Below are 26,537 nucleotides of genomic sequence, written 5' to 3'. Positions count from 1 at the left end.
TTATTCAATATCTGATGGTGTGGAGAGAAAGTATAAGATACAACTAAAAGCTTTAACACTAACATGACCACCTAAGCCAGTTGTCAATAAATTACAATGTCTCTGTCAATAGTAATCTTTGATGAAGCAAATTAACTGTTTTCCAGGTTGGGACAATTATTTAAAGATCAGCCTAAAGGAAAAGTGACGCCGTAGCTACTCTGGCCTCTGCAAAGCTCATATCTGTCAGACTTTGCCCAGCTCTCTGACAGTCTTTAACGCTGCATTTTATCTGTTAAAACTGCTGTGGCTGAATAGGCTGGAATGTTTACCTAGTGCTCTTTTACTTAATAGCCAAAGGATTCTGGAATGTGCTGCACGCATAGTTCCTACTTGTTCTCCTTCCCAAAACTGTACTAAACGGGGGCTGGAGGGAGAAAGGAGCACTCACCTCTTTTGAAGTTGTTTTAATATTAACTTTCTTTCTTATAGATTTTTGAAAACACAGATCATTTCTAGGGTTAACCAAAATCAGTGTTAAAAAAACCATATTAACCAACATGCAAAAGAAATGGGTGCAATCATTCCTACCTCTGACTTACTCCAGATTTATAGGAAAATAGTCTGCTTTAGTGTCTTTTCATGTTAGGTAAACTATAGTATGCGTATCAAAGCAGATGAGGGTTTGAGAGTTGTTGATGACTGCATTCAGACATTTTTAGCTGTGTGTGAAGGTGTGCAGGCAGCAGGGCTTAGACCTGAAAAGTCGGCTGTGGTGTGATTTCAGGGTGAGAGCATGGACAATTTCAACTGGGGAGTGCGCAGGCGTTCTCTGGACAGCCTGGACAAGTGTGACATGCAGATCCTGGAGGAGCGCCAGCTTTCAGGAAGTACTCCCAGCCTAAATAAGATGAACCATGAGGATTCCGATGAATCATCCGAGGAGGAGGACCTCACAGCCAGCCAGATCCTGGAGCACTCAGACCTAGTAAGTAAGAACTCTCCCACTCCAGGAGACTTGTTTCTTATAACCAGGGCAGGAGTTTTGTTCCCAGTTCCAGCTAAAGAAACTTTCTGTAGGTGCTGACATAAAATCTGACCTGTCAAGTCCTATCTAAGTGGCTTCTCTGTAGGCGTCAGGAGGAAACAACTGAAACCCATCCAATCTTGGAAGGCCTAGCTTTTTCCCAAAAAGCTTTTAATGATGCTAGAATTTTCTTTTGAACTCTTCAAGAAAGGGTTAGATCAAGAAGAATTAACCTAGAAGGTAACACACATGCACAGGAAATCAATGTGAGTCAACTCCCTGTATAGCTATCCTTATCTCAACCAGCAAAAACCCTTGTTCCTTCCTATTATTCCTTATACTCTCTCTTCAACAAAATTAGAAATAAGAGCAAAATAGTTTCTGCTGGGTATTGAGGGGGTGGGGGGAAGAGGGAGGGGGGTGGGGCGGGTGGTAAGGGAGGGCGTGAGGGGAGGGAGGAGAAATGACCCAAGCATTGTATGCACATATGAATTAAAAAAGAAAAAAAAAGAAAAAGAAAGGTGCTGTGGTTATGTGACACTGCAGGTCCTAAAGAGCCGTGCCTTGACACCAGATTAATATTAGACTGCCTGCTACTATACTTAAGGTCCAAATATGGCCTCACATAGAAATTAGAAAATTACTATCAACCAACAACTAGAGAGCAATGGTGTGTAGTCTTATGTCAAGAATAATTAGAGCTTTTAAAGAATGGGAGTTTCAGCTGAGCACCGGCAGCTCCTGCATGTAACCCTAGCTACTCAGGAGGATCACAGTACGAAGCCAGCCTGAACAAATAGTTTGCGAGACCCTATCTCGAAAATATCCAACACGAAAAACCTGGTGAAGTGGCTCAGATGGTAGAGTACCAGCCTAGCAAGCATGAGACCCTAAGTTCAAATCCTCCTACCACACACACACACACACACACACACACACACACACACACACGCACAAAAGGGAACTTCATACTATGCTTTTCTTCCTCTATTTTTTAAACAGATCATGACCCTCTCCCCCTCTGAGGAGCCCAATCCCATGGAACTGCTTGCCACTGCCTGTGACCCTACCTCCGTGGACTCTCATTCCTTCAACACCAGAATGGACAGCTTTGACGCTTCTTTGCCTGATATGAATAATCTGCAAATTTCTGAAGGTTCAAAGGTGAAGAGATTGGCAATTGTGATTATAGTTTCCTTTAAAAAAAAAATACGCTGATTTTCTCAGAATTCTTAGGGAAGGGAGGTCCAGAGTAGAGGGACGTTTTTTCTTTCTGATTTTAGTGAACTAATTGAAGTTTGTGCATCTGAGCCCATATTTCGAAGATGTTTTATACTGACAAATTTGAGCAGCCATCCCCTGGGCTGTCAGATTTGATCTGAGGTCTTTGGAAAATGAAGTCCTTTGTGTGAACACTGCTGATTGAGGGCTAAACAAAGTGGCAAAGGTCTAAGATCGCTGTCACTGGGAAACCATTGTTCTTTGTCACGGCTTTTATAAAACAATATGCTAAGTGAGGTGTGGGTGTATGCATGAATTTGGGGAAATTTTTTCCTGTGTAGGAACCAATTATACAATTTGTACATTGATTCAATGCTAGCCTGTTGGCTTACTAGAGGAATCCTTAATGTCAAGCACAGTATTATACCAAAACTCTCCTACTGAGACTCTCTGAGGAGAAAAGTTAACTGATGAATATAATGTCCATATTTTAAAAGATTAACTTTAAAAAAAAAAAAAAAAGCTTTACAGTGTATATTTCATTTAAGGTTTGCTGTACCAAAACTTTCAGAAAATATGCTGTCCATAAAACCATCCACTTATAAACTCAAGCACACTTATGCCCATCATAATTTTATAATTTATAAAATTATAAAATTTTAGTTCCTTATCTTAAAAATGCCAAAATAATCTCCTGTTAAGATAGAGTAAACCTTTCTGAGTTTTGTTACAGTATATAAGTTTGAAAGAGAAAAGAGGAAAAAAATTATGAAAGTGTATTGTTCTGACACTCGTAAAGGAAAAGGACAATATTCCCTATTCTGTATTGTTTTGTAATATACTAAAATCAGTTTGAAAAAAAACTATGTTCAATTACCTAAAAACATTGATGCTTAACAGCTCCCAGTGGTTCACACCTGTAATTCTAGCTACTTGGGAGGCTGAGGTCGGGAGGATCACGGTTCAAGGCCAGCCCCCACAAATAGTTAGTGAGACCCCCATCTCCAAAATAACCAGAGCAAAATGGACTGGAGTTGTGACTCAAGCGGTAGAATGCCTGCTTTGCAAGCACAAAGACCTGAGTTCAAACCCCAGTCCCACCAAAAAAAAAGTTGAAAAATAAGAATTATCTCCAAGATTATCCCATTGCAGAGGGACTGTAATCAGGATGGTTAGAGTTAGCAATATCTTTTCTTTAGCCTAAAAAGGAGCGACATAAAGAAAACCTTGTTCTAGGTTAAAATACTCTTAAAATAGTTAAAATAGTGTTACAGTTAAGAAATTAAATTTCACAGAAAAAAGTCATAAATACATGTGAAGTTCAAAGCATATGATATTTTTCAGCATTAGAATAGTCATTTTCTCCATTTTCTTTTTTTATGTTACTGGAGTTTAAAGTTAGGGCTTCATATTTGCAAGGTAGGTGCTCTTCTCCCAGTGATTTTTCTATTTTAAATGCTAAAATGTATATATTTCTCATAGAACTCATCTAATTCTATCAAGCAAAGCTTGTGTCTGTCTTTTTTAATGGTACTGGGAATTGAACCCAGGGTCTCATGCATGCTGGGCAAGTGTGCTACTGCTTTCACTAAGTGTTTGTGGTTTAAGACATGGTCTCAGTAATGTTACCTGGGCTCACCTTGAGCTCTGAGTACTTCTGCCTTTACCTCCCAAGAACTACAGGCATGTTCTACCACGCTTGTCTGGGTGTGTCTCATTTCTAAAGAACTATCCTGTTTTCTTCATAAACTAGGTTTCTGTGGTATTTGATATATCAGATATGTTAGAAAAAATAAAGGTGCTGTTGTAAGAACTCAGCCCTTCCCTTCCCAAAAAGCTGAAGTTTATGTGCACTAATAACCTGGACTAGTCCTCAGAGACCAGTCTCATTGGGCCATCACAGTTAACAAAGCAAAAAGCAGAGACAGCGTTACAAACATGAGTTCTCCTGTTCTGGTTCCCCTGATATCTTTAATATTCTTGTTAATTTCCTCTACTAATCCTAGATTCAAAATACTAACAGTGGGCAGCTAGTTGTTAACCCGTTAATATGTTAAAGCTCTAATTTATATACATTTCTATTTTGCTTTAATTTTGTTTTTGTTTTAAGAAAATGACTCTGAAACATGTGCATGTATTTTCTTCCTCTCCTCATCTGATGTGTGACCTGGTTGCCTTCCTTCCTCTCATAAAGAACAATCAGTTCTCCAGCTGTTTTCCCCCTGGCTCAAGTTCAAGCCCAACCTCTTTTTCCATTTTACTTGCTATGTCTCTTTCCTGCCTCTCACTGATCCTGGTTCGGCCTGCCCTAGGGTTGTTTCTTGTTACCTCTCATTCCACACACTGTAGCATGGTGAGAGCAGGCACTCGTGTCTGCTATCTGCAAGGGCTAATCAAGAATAAAGCATATAGGCAAGTGGATGTTAGAGTATTTTTCAATACAGAAAGCCTATCAACCCAGCAAGCTCAGGAAAGGACTCTGTATCACTGATTCTAAATTCTAGTTTCCGTTGATAAAGGGATTCCTTATTGAAGCATTAGCTCTGGATAGGCCTGCTTCTAAGGTGAGGATTGTACAGTGGAAAGAGTTCTGAATCCAAAGGCCGTGTTTCTCTCCCCAGATTCCAGATAATTACTAACCTTCCATGAGGCAAGTCTCTTTTCCACATGCGGCATCTTTTCCTCATTTGGAAAACATGGAGATTGGTCCAGGGGGTCTCTGTGATCTTTTCCTAGGTTAGCATTTATACCTGCTAAGCACGGGTCAATTGTGACAATCTATTGGAAAACCCTTTTGGAACTATTTTAGAAGAGACTAAAGGGAAGATAAAGAACAGTACTTAGGAAAACTTCTGAATCCAGTTTTAACAATTGATGGTATTGTAACTAGCAAACAAATGCCTGTTTCTGTCATTCTCAGTATTTTATTTCTGCTCTGGATAAGCAGGATTTCTTATATGGATTCTTACACATAGGGGTTCTTTTTTGTTTTTACCCCTTCAGGCTGAAGCTGTGCAGGAGGAGGAGGACACTGCCGTGCACGAGGACGATCTCTCAAGTTCAATCAACGAGCTCCCTGCAGCTTTCGAATGCAGCGACAGCTTCAGCCTGGATATGACTGAAGCAGAGGAAAAAGGCAGTCGGGGCCTCGATCAGTTTACTCTTGCCAGGTAATAAAGCCCTTGGTGTAAATGAGTGGCATGAGTGTGCACAGCATTGTCCTGCCTTCACACTGAGCTCTGTGCCATACCTCAAGGCTGGGGCTTCCTAAGGAAGGAGCCCACATGTAAGCATCAAGCTAGAAAACATGTGATAGAGCCTCTGCCTAGCAAGTGCAAGGTCCTGAGTTCAAATCCCAGTACTGCACAAAAAAAAAAAAAAAAAAAGCCAAGTCCCCAGAGCACCCTGAGAGGGAAGAGTGGGCTGAACAGAACGGATACCTTGTCATGCTCACATCCAGGGCTACCATTTATACAGCCAGGTAGAAGAGAATCATACTTCCTGACAGGGTGATTTGCATGTTTTCCAGCTTTGGAGAAGGTGACAGGGGAGTGTCTCCCCCGCCCTCGCCCTTCTTCTCCGCCATCCTTGCTGCCTTTCAGCCCGCAGCCTGTGATGATGCCGAGGAGGCCTGGCGCAGCCACATCAACCAGCTCATGTGTGACTCGGATGGCTCCTGTGCTGTGTACACGTTTCATGTGTTCTCCTCTCTGTTTAAGGTACGGGACTCACTGAACAGGGGAGGATTGTGTCTCTTTGGGGAGCCGGGTAGCTTTGGATTTCAGACAGGACGTGATTAATCTAGGATTGTCCTAATTCTTCTAGTTACCATATCCTATCTTCAACCTAATGTCAACCTCAGAGTGGTATAAAGATGTTGAACTCTGATGATTTGGGGCTGGCTGCCACTCTGGTTTTTATTGACAGCCTCAATCCTGGGTAACCATGCATAAGGACCATTAAGGGGATCTTCTGCCAGACCTATCCTTATCACCTTGCTCCCCTCCTTTTTCCCAGAGAACCTTATGGTAACTGGATATTTTTATAAAGATTAAAAAACACTGAGAGTGGATTTTGAATGTTCTTTCCACACACACAAAAAATATATGTGAGGTAATGAATATATGTGTTCATTAGCCACAATATATAACAATGTATATTTCAAAATAAGTTGTGTGCAAGAAATAGTATGATTTTTCTGTATTAATTAAACAACCAATCAACCAGTAAAACAATTTTAAGTTCTGCCCCCACACAAAATATTTTCTGGTATGCGAGTTAAACTTGGCCTTTGCAATGATCATCCTGCCTTGCAGAATATTCAAAAAAGGTTCTGCTTCTTGACGTGTGATGCAGCCAGCTACCTTGGAGATAACCTCCGGGGAATCGGATCCAAGTTTGTCAGCTCGTCCCAGATGCTCACCTCCTGCTCCGAGTGCCCCACGCTCTTCGTAGATGCCGAGACGGTGAGAATCCAAGCTGCGCTGTGGCAGCGAAGGACCTGCCTGCCTCGGACGCTATGCTTGTGTAAAGACACCTCCCACATTGCGAGCAATGCTGCACTGTGACATGACTCCTGAAGGCCTCTGGGTCTACAGGGTAACTAGTGTGTACTGCCAGCCCTGGCCCAAGCCAAGCCATTCCAGGGGATCAGGAGAAAAAAGTCTACCTCTGTGCTCCCTCCATATCCTTGGCACGTCTCTCTGACGCTGGCTTGGCAGCTGTGCATGTGGCTCGATAACGACACCCTCACCTCAGCTGACCTAGCCATGTTAGCCATGGTCCTCCAGACCCAACGTCATCACTTGCCCCATCCCTGAGTCTCAAACAGAGACTCATTACACTCTGAAGTCACTGAGCCAAACCACAAATGATTGTACAGGATGATCTAAGACTGTCTGACTGACTATTGAATCCTGACTTTGTGACTCCAACACTATCAAATGAGGTTTAAAACAGAGGAAGATGTGCCTTAAAAAAATTTTTTTGTTTGTTTGTGTTTCTGAGGAATGAGCCCAGGGCCTCATACATGCTGGGCAAGCACTCTTCCACTTGAGCCATGTCCCCACTGAAAATACATTCATTTTAAAGACAGTTTCAATATGTACCCCAGGCTGGCCTTAAATTTAGAGGTCCTCCTTCCTTAGCCTCCCCTAGTAATGAGATTACAGGCATGTGCCTCCATGCCTGGTGTGCCTTGGTAGTTTCATCTCTATAGAGTCAGTGCTTCCAAGAACCTGATTGGTGGTTGGCCATGTCAGAGCAAGAAATACAATATGAGAGATCATTCTGTTGTAAATTATTTAAAATACAGATTAAATACAAAATCAGTTTGAAAGTCCCTTTGGGGGTCTGTCTTCATACCACATGGAATATTACTATAGGATGATGACAGTAGAGTTCAAACATAGAATGGATATCATATCTTAATGTGGGTTTTCATGGAATACTTGATAAGGTTTGTCTGCCTATACTGAGATGGAAAAAAATTTTTTATGTAAGTCTTGGATTAGGAAGCTAGCATTTTCAATTCTAATTGCAGCTGATGGTGGAGCAAAATCATCTATTTCACTGCTTATTAAAATGAATGATACTGTCCCCCCTTTTATGTTACTTCTAAATATATTTCTTTTCTAAATATGTAGCCAGACCTTTGTGTTAGTGGCTCCTTAGATATTTTAATACAAATTATCTTCCTGTCTTTAGCTCCTTTCTTGTGGACTTCTGGACAAGCTCAAGTTCAGTGTTTTAGAACTGCAAGAATATTTGGACACCTACAACAACAGAAAAGAGGCCACTCTCTCCGTAAGCTATTGTGTTTCTGTGCATATGCATTCAGTTAAAAGCAAACAAACCCAACCACACATCTTGGAGGTGTTGTGAATAACCTGAGCTGGACCCTGCAGAGAAAAGATGGACTTCACTTTTTCCTATGTTTGGAATTACAGTTCCTACTTAATGGTGACAAGACGACCTATAATAGTGATTATATTACAATGGAACTTCCAAGAGAGGAAAATTTCAACATTCACTTTAGCCTTCTAATATCCCTACCAAAAAATCAGAGTATATCCTTTGCATCTGCTTTATATGTCTCCTTATCAATGTTTTAACCTTTCTTTTCTCAGAGATTTGAATTTGTCAATGACTTCCTTCTAGTCTTAGCCCCACCCAAAACCAGTTGTACTGGATGTCATCTCCTTCCTCCTGTTAACTACTCTGGGTAACTGTTTCTCCCTGCCCCATAGCTTTTCTTGGCCTTGGCTGTTGCTCTTTACTTTTTTCTTCCATTGTAGATCTAGATGGTAAAATGTTAGAGACAGAAGTGATCTAGAAACCATCTATGCAGACCACCTGTTTTCTGACAGGTTGGGACCCACAGAACTCAGTGGTTCAGCAGTAAGAATAATTTTATGTTATATCTATTGGTATCTAAATCTTCCTATAATTTTCCAGACAAATGGATTTGAAGTCAAATGGACTTGAGATTGAATCACAAGTCACTGAGCTTGCATAAATTGCTTACCATTTCTAATCTCAAATTTGTCATCTGTAAGCCAGTAGTAATAATAACTCATTTGCAGAACTGTTGTCAGGATATAAGAGTTATGATGGCCATAGAAACTATCATTTCCTGAGTCCATTCTGTGTATCCAACAGCCTGATAAGAGTTAAATGTCTTAAAGTAAATCATTTAATGCTGACAACTGTGCTAGGAGTCACTATTATCCTCATTCCTTAGGAGGATTAAAACACAGACCTTCGAGACTCAAAGGTTCATGTTTTTAACAATACCACAGTATTTCCCTGAAAATAGAAATAATATCTGTAAACTGCCTAGCACCATGCTTCATATATGCTTATTCATTATAAAGTTACTTGGTTTAGGATTTTATTGAAATCATTTTTATTGATCTTCTCATGGCCTGTCCAAGGGCAAGATTTCTGACGTTGCCCCATAACAATTCTGTCTTCTATTTTTGCAGCGTTTTACCTGTCATTATTTTCCAACCTCTCAGTTATTGGCCAGTAAAAGCAATCCTTTCATTCTGACCGGCAAACCAAACTAACCTATTGACGTCAAGTGTATCTTTCAGTGCTCACCGTTTTCTGCCCAAAGGTTCCTTTTTCATATCTGTGAGTTACTAGCCCAAGTGCTCAAGACCTGTAGATCTCTGTAGTAATAGCTGAGCTATTGTTAGAATAGCCTTTCTTCCAGTGAAGGAGCCTTGCCCCATAGAAGCCACCTGATCCTAACTAAGAAGTAGGATGTCACAAGACTGCAACCACCCATCTAAAAGGAAGTGTTAGTTCTACCTCCTAATCTTAGCCACATTTTCACTTATACATAAATTTAGGAATGGCCTGGTGAAATCATTCCCCAGGGTGATATATCACAAGGTTGAAATTTTTAAATGACTATCACTGAACCCATACAAACAGGGTTTGTGGTACTGGGATTTGAACTCAGGGCTTTGTGCTTATAAAGTAGACACTCTACCACTTAAGCCACACCTCCAGTCTTTTTTGCTCTGGTTATTTCGGAAATTAGTGGGGAGAAGAGGGGTCTCATGAACTGTTTGCCTAGACTGGCCTCGAACTTCAGTGCTCCCAATCTCAGCCTCCCAACTACCTAGGATTATTGGCATGACCCACTGGTACCCACCTACACAGATATTTTCATTTCAGTTAATCATTTACCTTCCAAAACAATGATCCTTTGCTAAAAGTCATTACAGCAAAAAAATTTTTTTACTATCATTAGAAGCATAAGTTTTTCCTGACGGAATTCATTTTTTAAATGTTCTCAGTACATCTCCAAACTTATGCGTGTCTCTCTTTCTGACAACAGTGGCTTGCAAACTGTAAGGCAACATTTGCAGGAGGATCAAGAGATGGAGTAATTACCTGCCAACCAGGGGACTCAGAAGAAAAGGTAATGAAATCCTATTAGAATGTATTTCCTCTGTGGTCTGACACTGTGTGTTGTTTTGATCCATCCAAGAAGCATGGCACTTGAGAAAGGAAGAGGTAGAATGAGTCATCATTCACATTCACATAAAACCAGTAGAGAAGACAGAGTGACATTGAAGTCATGCATGACTGTGCGTGATGAGATTTGGGTTTTTTGGGTTTTTTTTTTAATAGCAGGATAAAAATAACTCTAACCATACTAATCATTTTCTTAAAAACTGGATCTTAATTCAGAATATAAAACCAAATTTCATTATTCTTCAAAGAACCACTTAATTCCTTCAATGAAGAAAGTCTCTGATGACCTTTCACCAGTCACTATAAAACAAATTTTTCCCATTTAGAATAGTTTTCAGTGCATACCACATACCAGCTATCTCATGAAGATAGGACATACTGTAAAGGCAGTTGGACAGAGCATCTGAGCAGATTAAAGTCATTCACTCTGCAGTTAGATGTCAAGTGCCTCCTACTTGGCCTACATGATGGATACAATAGTGAGCAAGAGAAAGGCCTCTGTCCTTATAGAACCTCTCATCTCGTCATTGGGCAGGCATTACGTCATGGAGGTGTAGACTATGGTAAGTGTCATTAAGGACAGGAAAGAACAGTGAGTGGTAAAAGCATACAGCAGGGCAATCTGATCAAATGGGAGGGACATTATTGGAGGGCTGCTCCATGTATGTGTCAGCTAGGTGGAAGTCCAAACTGTGAGGTAAGAGTTAGCAAGTAAAGAGGGGTGGGTAGAGAGCCTGTGTAAAGGTCCTGAGGCAGGAAGGAACTTGGCCTTCCTAAGAACCAAGATGAGGCTATGGAGTTGAGTGCAGAAAGTGACTTGGAGAAAAGTTTAAGCAGTCTGGAGACACAACAGAAGCCTGTCCCTGCAAGGCTTGGGTGTTTCATGCAATGGTGAGCAGTTGGAAAGTTTAACAGTTAATGGTGATCAGACTAAGTCTGTCCCACTCGATCCACTGTGGAAATAGACAAAGGGAATTTAGGAGGCTGCTGTCCAGTCTTGACAAAAAAGGTATTTCCTTGGAATTACAGCTTTATTATTGGGAAGGCATTTTATAATTCACACCCTCTGGAGGATCTGAAATCACTTTCTTGTGATTTCAGACTTTACTAATGTAGAAAGAACCAAATAGGGCTTGGAGTGAAAATTATAATCTAATACCAGTGATTCAATTCCAACTCGTAATTGTCACTGAACAAGCTTACAATCCTGGGAATACCTGTCCTTGCCAGCATTGCATCACGAGGTAAGCCCCTTGATCCATTTTGTGATGAGGCCAGAGATTAAACAAACTGTAAGACTAATAAGTATCTAGATAGGGTATTGAAGTGTAGTTTCTGCCCTTCTTGATAACACACATTTATATTTCTCTTCATGGTTTACAGAGAACTTTCCTATCCATCAAGTCATTCAGTCTTCTCTAGATAGGAGGCAGGAAGGTGGCATTAGCCTGTTCTATAGTTGAAGAAAACAGTTTAACCTCTCTAAGTGTCCCTGACTACAAAGTCAGGAAACATAGAGATATACAAAATAACTTATTTGAGTAATATTTTTAAAATAGGTATTTGTGATATTACATGATAAATTTCCCATAAACAATGCAGTCATGGTCAAATGTGCAGCTCAAAACATCACAGTAAGCTCTAGCATTTCCATCAGTCCCAGTCCCTGTGTGTGCATTCATGATGTGCTCTTTTTACATATCTCAGCAGCACCAATATATAGGTGCTACTAGGGTTTGAACTGGGCCTCATGCTTGCTAGCAAGTGCTAAAGCACTTGAGTCACTCCACCACCCATTTTTGTGATAGGTTTTTTGGGTTGTTTTGTTTTGTTTTGTTTACTCTTTTGGAATGATTTGCTTTTATTTAAAGCTAAAGAAACAGAAATGGTCTCTAAAGGACTTAAGCTTTAACAAAGAGTAAATGGGGATATTCTACAAAGCAGTGTATCCCAAAACTCAGCTACATATTTGAATCACCTGTGATAGGTTTTTTTCAAGACCGGATCTCATGAACTATTTGCCCTTGTTGGCTTCAAACTGAGATTCTCCTGATATCTGCCTCCTGAGTAACTAGGATTATAGGCATGAGCCACTTTGCACCCAGCAAGGTGCTATATTTTTGAAAAGTAAAGTATTACTCAGGTGTCGGATTTTATGGCCACCCAGTAGCACCAGTCTTGATTCCAGCTCAGTTCTTCTCCCATACCTTCCTGTTCAAATTCAGTCCAGAAAACAGCTACCAGGTTAGGATCAACAGTTAGCACAAGCCTCATGTAGCTCATAGTATAGTTTCTATAGTAGCATATAAAAGTAATTAGTTATTTAAACATTTACTCTCAACCATCAAAGCCTATTACACTCTGTAATAAAAAACTGGGAGAGTGCATTGGCACATTGCAGATTTTTTAGAAACAAGGGTTGAAACCAAACCTTTTATTTCTTTGTTTAGAATTCCTAGTTAGCCCTATGAGTAATTGGAAATTCTAATAAAGTGATACTATTTTCCAAATATCCTAATTTTAAACTGTGAGCCTATTGTGCTCATAGTTTATTTCTATGAAATTGTTTTAGTTTGTCCTTACTTTCCTCCCCTCAACAAAGATCTCCCTTGTTATCGCTTATTCTTCCTACTCATTTTCTCCTTGTCCCCCTCTATTTTCTTTGCTTCTTCAGTTATGTGTCACTTAGTGATGGGGCTATGTTCTGAGAAATGCACCAGTAGGCAATTTGATCATTATAGGAGCATCATAGACTTTACACGAACTAAAGGCTCTAATGTCATCAGGCATTACTAAGTGACATGTACAGGACCACCATTACATATGTGGTTTTTCAATAAGTAAAATGTTATTCAGCATATGACTGCATTTTGTAGTATTTATTCTTCCCCATCTCTTTTCTTCATTCATGTAGATACATGTGACAACTCTGATAACATTACAACAAAGGCTTGAGAATGCAAAAGGGAAGAGAAGAAACTAATGTTTTTCGATTATCATTCACATATAATCTCTTTCGATCCTTTACAATAATCCTTTGAAATAGGGCTTTTCCATTTTGCAGATAAGAAAACTGAAGCTAAGAGGAAAACTCTAAAGACCATGTTCCTTACATTCATCCAGGCTTTCTTTCACTTCCAGATGTAAAAATATACACATAGGAAAAAAACTAGAGAATAATTTCCAGTAGATGTTTAAATGTCTTAAATAGTTTTAGGAATCTGCATAAATAATGAGGATGTATAAAATACTCAGGACTGGTGAGAGTGGGATTTGTTAAGGAAAGAATGTTGGAAGTGCAAATTCTAGTCTAATGTTGACTGTGTTTTAGTAAAACCAACCCACCTTGGGCCCCCCTGTTAGTATTAGCTTGGAGTTTCACATTTTCCTGAATGCCTCATGGGACTCCTTGGTGACCAGAGAACTCAAGCAGTGACCAGTTGTCATGAGAAAAATGCTTTCAGTCCCATGTATGTGATAATCCTGGGTTTTGAAGCTGTTCTGGAAAACAAATAGTATGCTGCCTAAAGAGAAAGGTTGGCAATTCTAGTAAGTCAGACAAAGTTAGGTAGTGTAAGCCATGTGGCGACTTGGTTAAATTCTGTTTGAATTTCACAGTATACCCTGGAAGGAGCTGGCCACAGGGCCACACACTATCAAACCATATATTCTTAATTCCACCAGTCTTTACTGAACCACTGTTGAATTTGAGGTCTGCCTTTTGCACTAAGTGCATCACAGGAGACATTCAGACAAGGCCAAAAATGGCCTAGGAGAGAAAAGTGGTAGAAAATCTTTACACATTAAAGGTGGGCTTTGAAGAGAAATGATGTTGTCAATCCATTTAAATATTGAGATCTTATAAACAGAGTTGGTAGAGATATTTTGCTGATTAGAACTATCATTTGACTTCCATTCCAAAGCAAAACTCAACATTTGGCCTGTAAGTGATCCTTTCCATTTCTCTTTTTTAGGTAGGTTCAAAGGCTATTCTGAGAGCAGCCTTTGAATGGGGACAAGTAAAATGGGGATAAATGAATGTATAAATTACCAGTCCATGTCTGGATGTCACCTACAGTGTAAGTTTACCCATAGTTAGTACATGTGTATATTCTTTTTCAGAGAAGTGTGCACATTGTGAAAGGATTAGTATTTTACCTGACTAAACATAGCAAAGTAAATTCCTAAACAGTTACAGATATCAGTCTGTCAGAGACAGTAGTAACAGTGTCCAGACAGGATATGAAGTCTTCCCAACCCTCAAGACCTATCCAGTCCAGTCTGGTCTTTGCCAGTAGTCAGTTTCTATTCATTGTTAACAAGTGACAAAGGTGAGGATTGCTGGGAGTTGAATATTTTTCAGTTTCTCTTCTATTCTAAACATGAAGTTACATACATCAAAATAATGAAGGAATGCTACATCCCAGTAGTCAATGAGTTATAGCCAGTTCACAGGCATGTCTTATTAAGCTTGCACGATATTTTTTAATTGACCCTGCATTCAAAATTTTTCAAATGCATCTATGCTAAAAATAGGATTTCTAGGGTCTCTAAATAAGAGGATCTAGGCCCACCTTCCCAAGTGGTAACCTTCCAAGTGGTAAGAGCAAGGGCTGGCCACCAGCTCTCCATGTGGACTCTCCAGCCCACTCCCAACACTGAAGGGGAGAGCAAGGCGTGGATTATCACCATGCTTACACTGTTGTTTTCCTTTTGATAAGAAATTTGCTCTAGTATTGAGGGGGGGAGTGGGAGGGGGTGGAGTGGGTGGTAAGGGAGGGGGTGGGGGCAGGGGGGAGAAATAAACCAAGCCTTGTATGCACATATGAATAATAAAAGAAAAATGAAAAAAAAAAAAAAAAAAAAAGAAATTTGCTCTAAGCCAGGCACCGGTGGGTCACGCCCAGCTACTCAGGAGGCAGAGATCAGGAGGATGATGGTTCGAAGCCAGCCCAGACAAATAGTTCCTCGAGACCCTAGGTCGGAAAAACCTTTCACAAAAAAGGGCTGGTGGAGTGGCTCAAGATATAGGCCCTGAGTTCAAACCCCAGAACTACAAAAAAGAAAGAAAGAAAGAAAGAAACTTGTTCTATACCTAAGTCCCCAGAATGTAGAATGAAAGCTAGATGGGACCTTGTGCTACAAAAAAAATAGGAAAGAGTATTATCTTAGCACACATGAGAAACAACTCTGTATATATGATATGCACATACATGTTGGCTGAACTCACTGAAGGGTAGGTTGGAATAATAATCTCGTAGAACGTCCAAAGCAAAAAAATGAACCATGTTTCTAAGACAGTTTTTCTAATCCTTGATAGGTGTATTTGGAGGAAGGATTTTTTTTTAAAGATAAATATGACTGGTAAATGATTTAGACTTCTTAATAATTAAAATAAGGTACAGCATACATTAAATAAGACAGAAAATAAGACGTGTGATTTGTATGTGCTTCACAAGATCTGCTTCACTCTTTGTACACACTGCCTTGCCAGTGTTAGCCCATGTCTGTTAAAAGAATCTTTTCAGGACTTTCAACCAGCATTTCTATTGCCCTCTCCATTCTCCAACAAGCGGCAACTATTAGGTGGTTTGAGTTCACATAAATGTAGCTCAGGGAGTAAAGAATTTTGTCTCAGCCCTGTAACTAATGAATATTGATCATCTCCTAGTTCTGCAGAAGTGGTCCCAAGAGAGCTAATGCTCCTTCCATTTCATTTGCTATAAGGGATTTTAGTTGACACATCCATTGTTCATAAGGTATTTCTGATTGCTTCTCCACCTTTTGGTTAACTAAGATCAAGTATAGTATTAAAAGATATGTCTGACCACTACTTGAAATCAAATACATTTAGCCCTACTACATTTCATCTTATCATATTCAAATCATCGTTACAACTATTAGGTTCTTTCTGGACATTAATCTTCTCAGTTATGTGTTTCTTATCCCTATATAGTCCACAAGTGAGAGGCCTGCAACCCATTTTTTTGTTTGATTTTTTTTGTTTTGTTTTGGTAGTACTGGGGTTTGAATTCAGTGCTTGCTAGGCAAGCACTGTGCTTTCTAGGCAAGTGCTCTTCCACTTGAACCACACCCCCAGCCCTTTTAACTTTGTCTTTGAAATAGTGTCCTGGTAGGCATAAAGGACAGTGATCTTCCTATTTATGCTGTTCCCCATTAGCTGGGATGACAGACTGTGCTCCACCATGCCCAGCTTTTTATTGATTGAGATGGGGAGGGATGGTCTCACCAACTGTTTGCCTGGGTTGGCCTTGAACCATGATCCTTCTGATCTCTGCCTTCCAGGTATCTAGGATTACAGGTGTGAGCTACCATACCTAGCTCAAACTGTGTTCTTCTACAAGTTGAACAGGTTAAATCTGGAACAAAACTTTTCTCCAGTTTAGTGGAATCCATTAAACCTCATCTTCAGATACAGTCAGTTGGTCTTTCTTCCATAAGCAATCTTATTTCCTACAGCGGCTAACTGAATGTCTGCTAAACTTTATAATTTTCTTGAAAATAGTAAATGCCTCAAGGTATATTATCTGTATCATAGGCTTAAGGGAATTTATCTTTCCAAACTTTGAAAGATACTGATAACCAAGGTACAAACACATAATATGATAGTTGCCAGTATACCAACCCATGTGTTATTAACAAGTAAGTGTGTGTTCCTCCTACCTGCTTAGGAGTTTAAATGCACCTATGTGTTACAGAGTCAAGAAGTCTCGTCATTAGGCCAAGTTACTTTTTTACCTAAAATCTGAACTTTATCCCATTTAGTTTAAACACATGACTTTCAGAGATTAAATATGATGAAGATAGTAAGCTGGACATGGTAGCCCCTGTCTATAATTCTAACACTTGTGAGGCTGAGGCAGGAGGATCACAAGTTCAAGGTCAACCTGGGCTACAACAAAAAATAATAGCCAATATAGTACATTGTGGTTCATCCTTAGCCATATCAAAGACTTCTTAGAGTGCTGGGCACAGGTCACTCATACCTGTACACTAGATACTTGGGAGGCTGAGATAGGGATGATCAGGGCTTGAAGCTAGCCTAAGCAAATAGTTCATGAGACCCCCATCTCCAAAATAACCAAAGCAAAATGGACTGGAGGTGTGGCTCAAGCAGTACCTGCTTTGCAAGTGCAAAGCCCTGAGTTCAAACTCCAGTCCCATCAGAAACAAAATATTTCTTAGCTTTTTACTGACCAGTTATATCACACACATAGAACCTATTTGGAAGCAGAATATGGAGAAAATAGATACAGCTGTACCGCTGTTACTCAGTGGATTAGATTATTCTGAGCTTTTGAAGCTGCCTGTTCCTTAGTTGTTTATTAACATCTTGGCTTCTTGATCTTTTTCCTCATTTTGAAAATACTTCCACATCTGATTTTATAAATCAAGCCATGTCAGGAGAGCAGGAACAGGGCTTGAAGAAAACCCTTGTGACCAAATAAAACAATGACAATTTCCCACCGTATGATCAAAAGAACATTAAGTCACTGGAACACAGACCTAAGTTTATAAAGATTTCCAAAGGGATTATATTTAAAACCTGGATATAGGGAAACATTGGCACAGGGAGAAACTTTTAACACTTTCCATGAAATCACCCCTTACAGAAAGGCATTTTTCACTGTCTTTTTTTGGAAGTCTAAATGCACATGAGGTCCCAGTCTGTGGCCTACAAAGGACTCTGAGATAATAAATGTCAAGGAAGCTTGATCTGGTCTACCTTAACAGGAAATTTTAGGAAGGATACTGAGAACTGGGGCTTGTTGAAGTTGGCCATCTCCCAAGAAACACTACTTTAGTGCCCTGGGAGCCAAGTGGGGGGAGTCCAGTGACATTCCTCAGCATCAGACTGGAGTGGGAAAGTTTTCTTTGCCTTTATTGAATAGAGAAGATTTTACCCTACTGACTTGACGACCTCCTGGGATTACTACCCAGTTGTAGAACACTGGGATGGCTGTAGTCTTCATATAAAACCATGTCATGTGATCACTTCAGTCTATAGTGATAAAAGTCAATTCCCAGGTAGAAGCACTTAGTTGCTAAGGAGCACACTAAACATTTCAGTCATATGTGACGTTTTCCAAAGTCTTCACAGTGCAAATTCTGTGTACAGTGAGATGTAAGACTGCCTTTGTGTGCCTATCTGATAGGACATTGTATTTCTATACCTAAAGTTTGGTTGTGGAAACCTCCAGACAAAAGAGTTTTCTTGAAAATTGTAAATATCTCACACCACCACACCCAGCTCTTAGTTGAGATGGGGTATCCAACTTTTTACCCAACTTTTTGGGAGGAACCATAATCCTCCTCATCTCTGCCTCCCAAATAGCTAGGATTACAGATATAAACCACCATACCCAGCCAGAAACTTTTTAAAGATCTTTAAAATAAAAATATTTTATTGTTAGGGATGAGAAACTTAATGAAGAAGTCAAGTTTAAGCTCAGTGATAAAGAACTTGCCTAGCACATGCAAAGTCCTGGGTTCAATCCTCAGTATCAGGGGAAAAAAAGGAAGAAACTGAATGTAATAGGTCCTTAAATATTTTGAAAATTCAGAACCAAGATATACTGACCCATAATTATGAATTATAAAACAGAATTTTTTTTTTTGGTGTTTTGTAGTGTCACCATTAGCTCAGGCTTGCTTTAAACTCACTTTGTAGCCCAGTCTAGGCTTGAACTTTCCTTCCTCTTGCCTCAGCCTGCCAAGTGCTGTGATTACAAGTGTACACCACCACACCAGGCTTAAGATGATTTTCTTTTAAAAATTTTTGTCAAGTTTTGATTATCCCTTCTCACATACCAAAACTTTGCTTAAACCAATTCTATAGTTACAATATGGTGAGCTCAAAAAGTGGTAGCTATAGTTTAGCATGACCTAGCTTACAAATTTATGTTACTTTTAGACTAATAACTAGTTCTAGATGACTTTTAGGAATTATCTACCAAAGAAAAAAATATTCTAAAACTAAAATGCAAGAAAATTACGTCTCCATATAGCATCCTTGTTTGAGTAGATACAGTGTGTAGTACTTTGAAATTGTGATAACTATCACTACCATAAAATATTCTCGATATGGAAGACAATACAAGTAAAGAATTGGATTGTAAATTGTGTTTATTAATTGTATGGTCATAATTGAGTACATATGAAACCAAATATATTAAAGACTGTACCTTAATTAACATAAAGCAATGCTACAATTTGGGGAGCTGTAGTTCTCCAGATAACTCAGCTTACTATGTTCCTATTTTTACATTAAAATCTGCAAACAGGAAAACATTTTACTTCTGCCCTCCAAGTCTAACTGGACAAAATCAAAAACAACTAACCAGAGAACCTAAAAGATTAAAAATGATGTTTTCTCAGTGATATGCTCACCCAGCAGTGCTTATTTCTAACTGGAGTGCTGTGCATGTTGAGTGGGTACAACACTGGCAACCATGGATCATGTTTCGGCCAGCGATGCTAACACTGCTGACGGTTCTGCTCGTGGAAGAGGGCCGTGCTTTCTGTTGCATGCATATACTGACCCTGTACTTTCTTTCCTTTCCTTTGTTTCCTGTGCCATGCTTGCTGTGTAGCAAATGGAATCTCTTGCAGTAAGTTAACTTTCTTTCATACTCTTTGTCCATTTAGGCATGGACCCATCACAACCCTTGTTTTTACTGTTACTTATATATCTTCTAGCATGTTTTCCCTTTTTCACTTAATTTTATTTTCTTTGGTAGATTGAAATATGGCAGCTTATCAGTAGCATTTAGGGATGCTTTTGCAACAAAGTTCAAACCTACGTTGCTATGAATTCTCATATTACCTGTGGAATATTTTAAATAATAACTACCATTATTTGGTACTTAGAAAAGTCAGAGTATTCATAGCTAGGTTTTGCCCTAAATTGGGAAGATAACATTGTTTTTGACCCTGACTATTCATACCAGATTTTAAAAAGTTTCTATAAAATAAAAGTTTACATGACCATAAAATCAAATGTTTTACTAAAACAACCAAAGACCCAGTTGGGGTTCATTAGCAAGTCTAGCTACTTTCCCTTACTTCAGCTAGTAACCAGAATTAAATAAATCTAAACAGAATTGGTTTTCCTCTAGGAGCAGGGAAGGGATGGGAGCAGAAAGGAAACTTCATTCAGATAGTCATAGCTTGAATTTTATTAACTTAAAAATGAGAATCAAAAGTCCATTCATAGTATCTGTGGAATATACTACCTAAAACCTAAACTTAAGTACTTATAATTTCTCTCCTTAAACTGATTTGGGGAAGAAAATGGAAACTACCTCAAAGCTCTCAATTCTGAGCTGAGCTCTTCACAACCCATTACTAAAGAGAAATGCCCTGTTTTAAATATCCTTCTCCAACCCCACTTGAAAACTGACCAGAGAAGCATTTAGTTTAAGTCACATATTTAACCCACTTTCACTAATGACTGCTGAGCCATGAAACCCTATCTATTGAAGGCTATTTCTTTCCTTTTCAGAAATCCTACCCATTTTCAAAGACCTAACTCATTCTTGAGATAAAATTAGGCAAAGTGTAGATGATATGCTTCAAGCAGTAGTGTGATCCTTGGTGTCAGAATTACCTGTGATTTTTTTCATCACAATGTACATAATCTACAAGGAAAACATTTTAAATCCCAGAGATATCTACAGAGCTCAAGGGCCATTTTGTATGACTGCTTCTTGATGGTATTTGTGCAAAAAGTTCTATGTTTTCATAATTTCTTTCATAAGCATTTTTTACCCTTTTCATATCTCTTTAATTCAAAAAATGTTTATTGAGCACTGAATAGAAGCCTTATCAGTGAAACTGATACAGTGCTTGCTAAAACTGTGTAACTCGTGTTTCCACAGATTTTAAGATGAGTGTCTGTACCCTCCATGGTAGCCAGAACTGTCATGCAGCAGTCTCTCCCATCCACTCAATTTACAAATTTAACTCCTAGAACTACTTAATGTTTTGCATTACAACTATACTTTTAGTAAAAAAAAATTCTTTGTTTTCAAAGAAATTTATAGCTTCTAAAAATTAACACAACCATTCAGCTATAACTTATAGGTATTTAATTGACAAATATAGTGGAAATTGTATTTGACGGTTCACTCAATGCTTTTTATAGCTACTACTACTCTTCTCTAGTGGTCTTCTGTTATCCAGAATATAACATTCTGTAGTATACTGAACTTCTCACTGATTTATTGACTGGATTTTGTTTTTCTGTTTTACTTGGAATAATAACAGCTCGTTGTGTTTTCTTAATTTAAAAAGAATGTGTTTGTTTCTGCTGAGATTTCCCTTGTTACACAAGGATGACCCTAAGTAACTATTTCTTCCCATGCATTCTCTCCTTAGCAACTGGAACTGTGTCAGAGGTTATATAAGCTACACTTCCAGCTGCTTTTGCTTTTTCAATCCTACTGTAAGCTCATCGGCCAGGTGCATGAAGTGAGCTCCATGCCAGAGGTGAGTGCTAGTGCCTTTTCCCAGTCCTGTATCTTGCCACAAAAATCATCAGTTTGTATTTGTTCTCCATCTCCCACCCCTTTTATAACTGAGCAAGTGATTTCATTCCACATAATTACTTTGCTCAAGCACAAGTCGGAAATAAATGGCTTGGATATTATTTTTGGTTCTCCTTTTATAAAAGCTTTTCTAGAAGAGGACCAGGGCTAAGGTGAGAAAAGTGAGGTGCCCCAAATTTAGGGACAAGTGATTTTCTACATGTTACACCATAGGTGCCCACTTGAGTCACCCTGATCTTGAGATAAGGAGGAAATGTCTACATGATATGTATGGCTGTCTTCAGTTTCCCTGCCCTGTTTAGTTCGCATCAGGATGCTTTAATTGTAAAATGAAAACGATTTGAACATACTACTTCCTTTTTTTTTTTTTTTTTTGGCAGTACTGGGGTTTGACCTCAGGGCCTACATCTTGAGCCCTTTTTTGTAATGGGTTTTTTCAAGATAGGATCTCACAAATTATTTGTCCAGGCTGACTTTAAACCTCAATCCTCCTAATCTCAGCCTCCTGAGTAGCTAGGATTACAGGCGTGACCAACAGGGGGCCTGGCTGAACATACTATTTCCACGTAGGCCAAAATTTTCCTAGAAGTGAAAATGAAATAACAGTGGTGTGCACTGGGTATTGTGGAAGCACAGAGGACAAAATAATTTGTGAAAGGGTGAAATTGGAATGCTTTCTGGAGGAAGTCACACCTGAGTAGAATCTTACAAGATGAGGTAGAATTGTGAAGTTGAAGTTCAATAAGAACAAAAGCATTCACGTAAACATGGTGGTGAGAGAGAGAAGCTACAGCCGTTTGTAGCATTAGAATAGGAAATGCTAACCAAAAAGTAGCCATGAAATAAGGCAGAAGACAGAGGTAAAAGGAAGATGCTGCACCTGGAAGTATTTTGGTAAGATCGTTATGACTTGGAAGGTGAATGTGAGCACAATTAGACTGATGGTATGGAGGCCAGTTATGAGCCTGCTGAAATAGTCCAGACAGTCTAGACTAGGATAGAAGTGCTAGGCAAGGAGAAGAGGAAGGAAATGTAAGAGATATTGAAGACAAAAATCAATGCAGGGCTTGCGGAATTGCTCAAGTCGTAGAGCGCCTGCCTAGTAACTGTGAGGCCCTGAGTTCAAACCCCAATACTGCCCAAAAAAAGGTCAATGAAACTAATGGGGGGTGGAGGGGAGAGGGCAGAGTTGAGCACAGTACCCTTGTTCTATCGCAAATGAACCAGGTAAGCAGTGCTGCTGCAGCGGACACAGAGGTACATGAAGGATTGAGGAAGTTGTACATCCAGGCAGCCAAACCTATCTCTGCCTACTGACCAAGATTTGGTTCAGCAATGACTGCCACTTTCTAAGTGGTTAGATATGAGGATGGGAGGGCAGGACCGAGACCTAGATTAAAGGTGCAAGTGTGGTCATCACCATGACAGAAGACGATGTCATCATCCCTCTAAGAGGAGCAGATTGGATAAAGGGAAACCTCACTCTAACGAGGGGACAGAGGAGAAGGACCATGGGAGACCAAGAATGACAACCACTTCATCATATTCATCACTCAATTTGAAAAAGGGGGAAAAACTGTGCAGCTTTCAAGTATACTTTTAATGCCTATTTATAGGGAGGTATCACTGTCATAACTGCTTATGAGTCCTTCACAAACCAGTGTTGCTCCACTGCATTACAAGTTATCAGATAACAGAGAGAACAGTTGATAGATATTGTTTGTCACATGGCTATGATAAAGTTTACTCTTTTTACTCTAAGCAAGTATTAACAGGATCTATCTTTGCTCAAGAAATAAAGGCCATGCAAACGCAACTTGTAGCATTTCCCATATTAAAAAAGCAGTTGGGCAGTGCCTCACCCCTATAATCCTAACTACTTGGGAGGCTGAAATTAGGAGGATTGTGGTTTGAGGCCAGTATGGGCAAATAATGAAACCCCTCCATCTCCAAAATAACTAGAACAAAGTAGATTCAAGAGATAGAGCACCTGCTTTGCAAGCAAGAAGCCTGAGCTTAAACCCAGTCTCAAAAAAAAAAAAAAGAAAGAAAGAAAAAAAGGAGTAGGTTGGCCAGAGGCTCAAGTGATAGAGCACCTGCCTAGCAAGCACAAGGCCCTGAGTTCAAACCCCAGTACTGCAAAATAAATAATAATTTAAATTTATAAAGCACATGACTCCATTATTGAAATGGTAGTATGTAAATCTTTCAAACCCTAGTTTGAAAGTTAAAGGTCAGAAAGGCCAAAAATAACTATATTGACAATAAGTTGTTAAGCAACAAACAATATAAATAGATTAAACTCTCTAATCAAAACACAAAGAGTGGCATAATGGATTAAAACCAAGATCTAGGGCTGAAAGCCTGACTCAAGTTGTAAAATGCTTGACTAGCAAGTGCAAAGCTCTGAGTTCAAACTCTAGAACTACCAAAACAACAACCACAAAAAAAAAAAAAAGATCCAATTATATGTTGCCTGTAAGAGACCCACTTTAGCTTTAAGGACACACATGGGTTGAAAGTGAAGGATAGAAGAAGGTATTCCAGCCAGGTGCCAGTGGCTCCCGCCTATAATCCTAGCTGCTCAGGAGTCAGAGAACAGAAGGATTGCAGTTCAAAGCCAGCCTGGGCAAATAGTTCATGAGACCCTACCTCAAAAAAATCCATCACAAAAAAGGGCTGCTGGAGTTCAAAGCCCAGTACCACAAAAAAAAAAAAAAAAAGTATTCCAGGACTGGAAGTGGGACACAAGCAGTTGGGTACCTGCCAAGCAAGTGGAAGCCCTGAGTTCAAACACCAGCACTGCAAGCAAAAGACAGAGAGAGAGAAAGAGAAAGGGAAGGAAAGAGGAAGGAAAAAAGAGGAAAGGAAAAAAAGAAAAGAAAGAAGGTATTCCATGCAAATAGTAGCCAAGAGTGGGGATGGCTATACTTTTACCAGGTAAAATAGACTTCAAATTAAAAACTCTGTTAAGAGACAAAGACAGTCATTATTTAATGACAAGTGGTTAATTCTTCAAAAGGACATAAAAATTGTAAATATAGATGCACCCAGCATCAGAGCACAAAGCAAATATTAACAGACATGAGGAAATAATAGGTAACTACAGTAATAGCAGAGGACTTCCATGCTTCACTGTAGACCCTGTCTTGAAAATACCCAACATGGAAAAGGGCTGGTAGGGTTGCCCAGTACCACCAAAATAAGTAAATCAATCAATAAGAGGACAAAAAAAATTTTTAAATCAATAAAACTAAAAGTTGGTTCTTTGAAAAAGTAAACAAAAAAATTGAGCCTTGGGTAAACTAAGAAAAAGAAAAAATCAGAACTGAAAGTAGAAATGTTGTTATTGATGCCTCAGAAATAAAAAGAATCATAAGGACTACTATGAACAGTTATATGTTAACAAACTGGGTAACCTAGGAGAAACAGATAAATCCCCAGAAAAATATAATCTACCAGGATTGACTCAGGAAGAAACAGAGAGCTTGAGGACTGCAGCAAGGCTCAAGTGGTAGAGAGCCTACCCAGCAACCCCAGGTCCTGAGTTTGAACCCCAGTACCACCAAAAATAATAATAAGAGAATTTGAACAAGCCAATAACAAATAAAGAGACTGAAGAACTCAAACTCTTACAATAAAGAAAACCCGAGAACCAGGTGGCATCATGGCTGAATTCTACCAAGTTTCAAAGAAAATTTACCAGTTCTAAAACTTGTCTAAAAAATAGAGCTAGGGAGAATACTAACAAACATATTTTCTTTTTTTTTTTTTTTTTTTTTTACAAACATATTTTCTGAAGCCAGTATCACATTGATACCTAAACCAGACAAAGACACTGCAAGTAAAGAAAACTACAGGCCAGTAGCTCTGATAATGCTGATGCGAAAATCCTCATTAAAATATTAGCAACCCACGTGGAGATGTGGCCAAAGTGGCAAAGTGCCTGCCTAGCAAGTGCAAAGTCCTGAGTTCAAATCCCAGTACTTCAAAAGAAAAAAAATAATCAGTTGAATATTCACTTTGGGCTGGAGGTGTGGCTTAAGCAATAAAGTGCCTGCCTAGCAAGCTCAAGTCCCAGAGTTCAAACCCAGTACCACCAAACAACAACAAAAAAATCAAAATATTAGCAACCCAATTCAGCAACACATCAAAAAGATTATACATCATGCTGGGCGTTGGTGGCTCACACCTGTAATACTAATTACTTGGGAGGCTCAGATTGGAAGGATCGAGGTTCGAGGCCAGCCCGGGCAAATAATTGGCAAGACCCCATCTCCAAAATAACTAGAGCAAATGGACTGGAGGTGTGGCTCAAGCCCTGAGTTCAAACTCCAGACTACCAAAAAAAAAAAAGAAAAGATGGGAACATCCCATCTGGGGATCACAAATTTGCAACTGAATGCAGTGGGTTTCCATCTTGGTGAGGCAAAGCCAGAGCAAACACAGTCAAGAAATCAGAGCAGAGAAAAATTTATTACCTGCAGCAGGTGAGGAGAGCACAAGAGTTCTGCCCTCCCGTAAAGCTTCTACTTAAAAAGCAACTGGAGTTTCACTTTGGTAAATTATGTGTTACATACATGTGTTTATATATGGGTATGTGTAAGTATTATATATACATGTAATTATTTTAAATCTAGTGAATTTCTATTTTAAGTGTAGGTAAGTTTTAAATTTTTTTTTCTTTGATGAGATGGCCAGTCCTGGGGTTTGAACTCAGGGCCTTGCCCTTGCTAGGCAGGTGTTCT

At 39.3% G+C, this 26,537-nt stretch overlaps 1 protein-coding gene across 9 annotated transcripts in view; it reads left to right on the top strand.

The window, feature by feature from the left end:
- Positions 1-26,537, top strand: part of Fry (FRY microtubule binding protein) — a 424,076-nt gene that overhangs the window by 389,414 nt on the left and 8,125 nt on the right. For 5 of the 9 annotated variants that reach the window (XM_074043595.1, XM_074043591.1, XM_074043589.1 and 2 more), the window contains 9 exons: positions 767-967; positions 2,009-2,170; positions 5,231-5,397; positions 5,757-5,946; positions 6,544-6,693; positions 7,934-8,032; positions 10,080-10,163; positions 19,834-19,851; positions 21,620-21,730. In XM_074043595.1, the coding sequence (XP_073899696.1) occupies positions 767-967; positions 2,009-2,170; positions 5,231-5,397; positions 5,757-5,946; positions 6,544-6,693; positions 7,934-8,032; positions 10,080-10,163; positions 19,834-19,851; positions 21,620-21,730 (1,182 nt within the window). Of the gene's footprint in view, positions 1-766; positions 968-2,008; positions 2,171-5,230; positions 5,398-5,756; positions 5,947-6,543; positions 6,694-7,933; positions 8,033-10,079; positions 10,164-11,320; positions 14,173-14,193; positions 14,923-19,833; positions 19,852-21,619; positions 21,731-26,537 lie in introns of those variants that run through there. The other 4 variants (XM_074043590.1, XM_074043594.1, XM_074043596.1 and 1 more) reach the window with 3 other exon arrangements.

This window comes from Castor canadensis, chromosome 10 (assembly GCF_047511655.1).
Source record: "Castor canadensis chromosome 10, mCasCan1.hap1v2, whole genome shotgun sequence".
NCBI lineage: Eukaryota > Metazoa > Chordata > Mammalia > Rodentia > Castoridae > Castor > Castor canadensis.
Note: the sequence above shows the minus strand (reverse complement) of the source record. Positions and strands in the feature narration are given on the sequence as shown.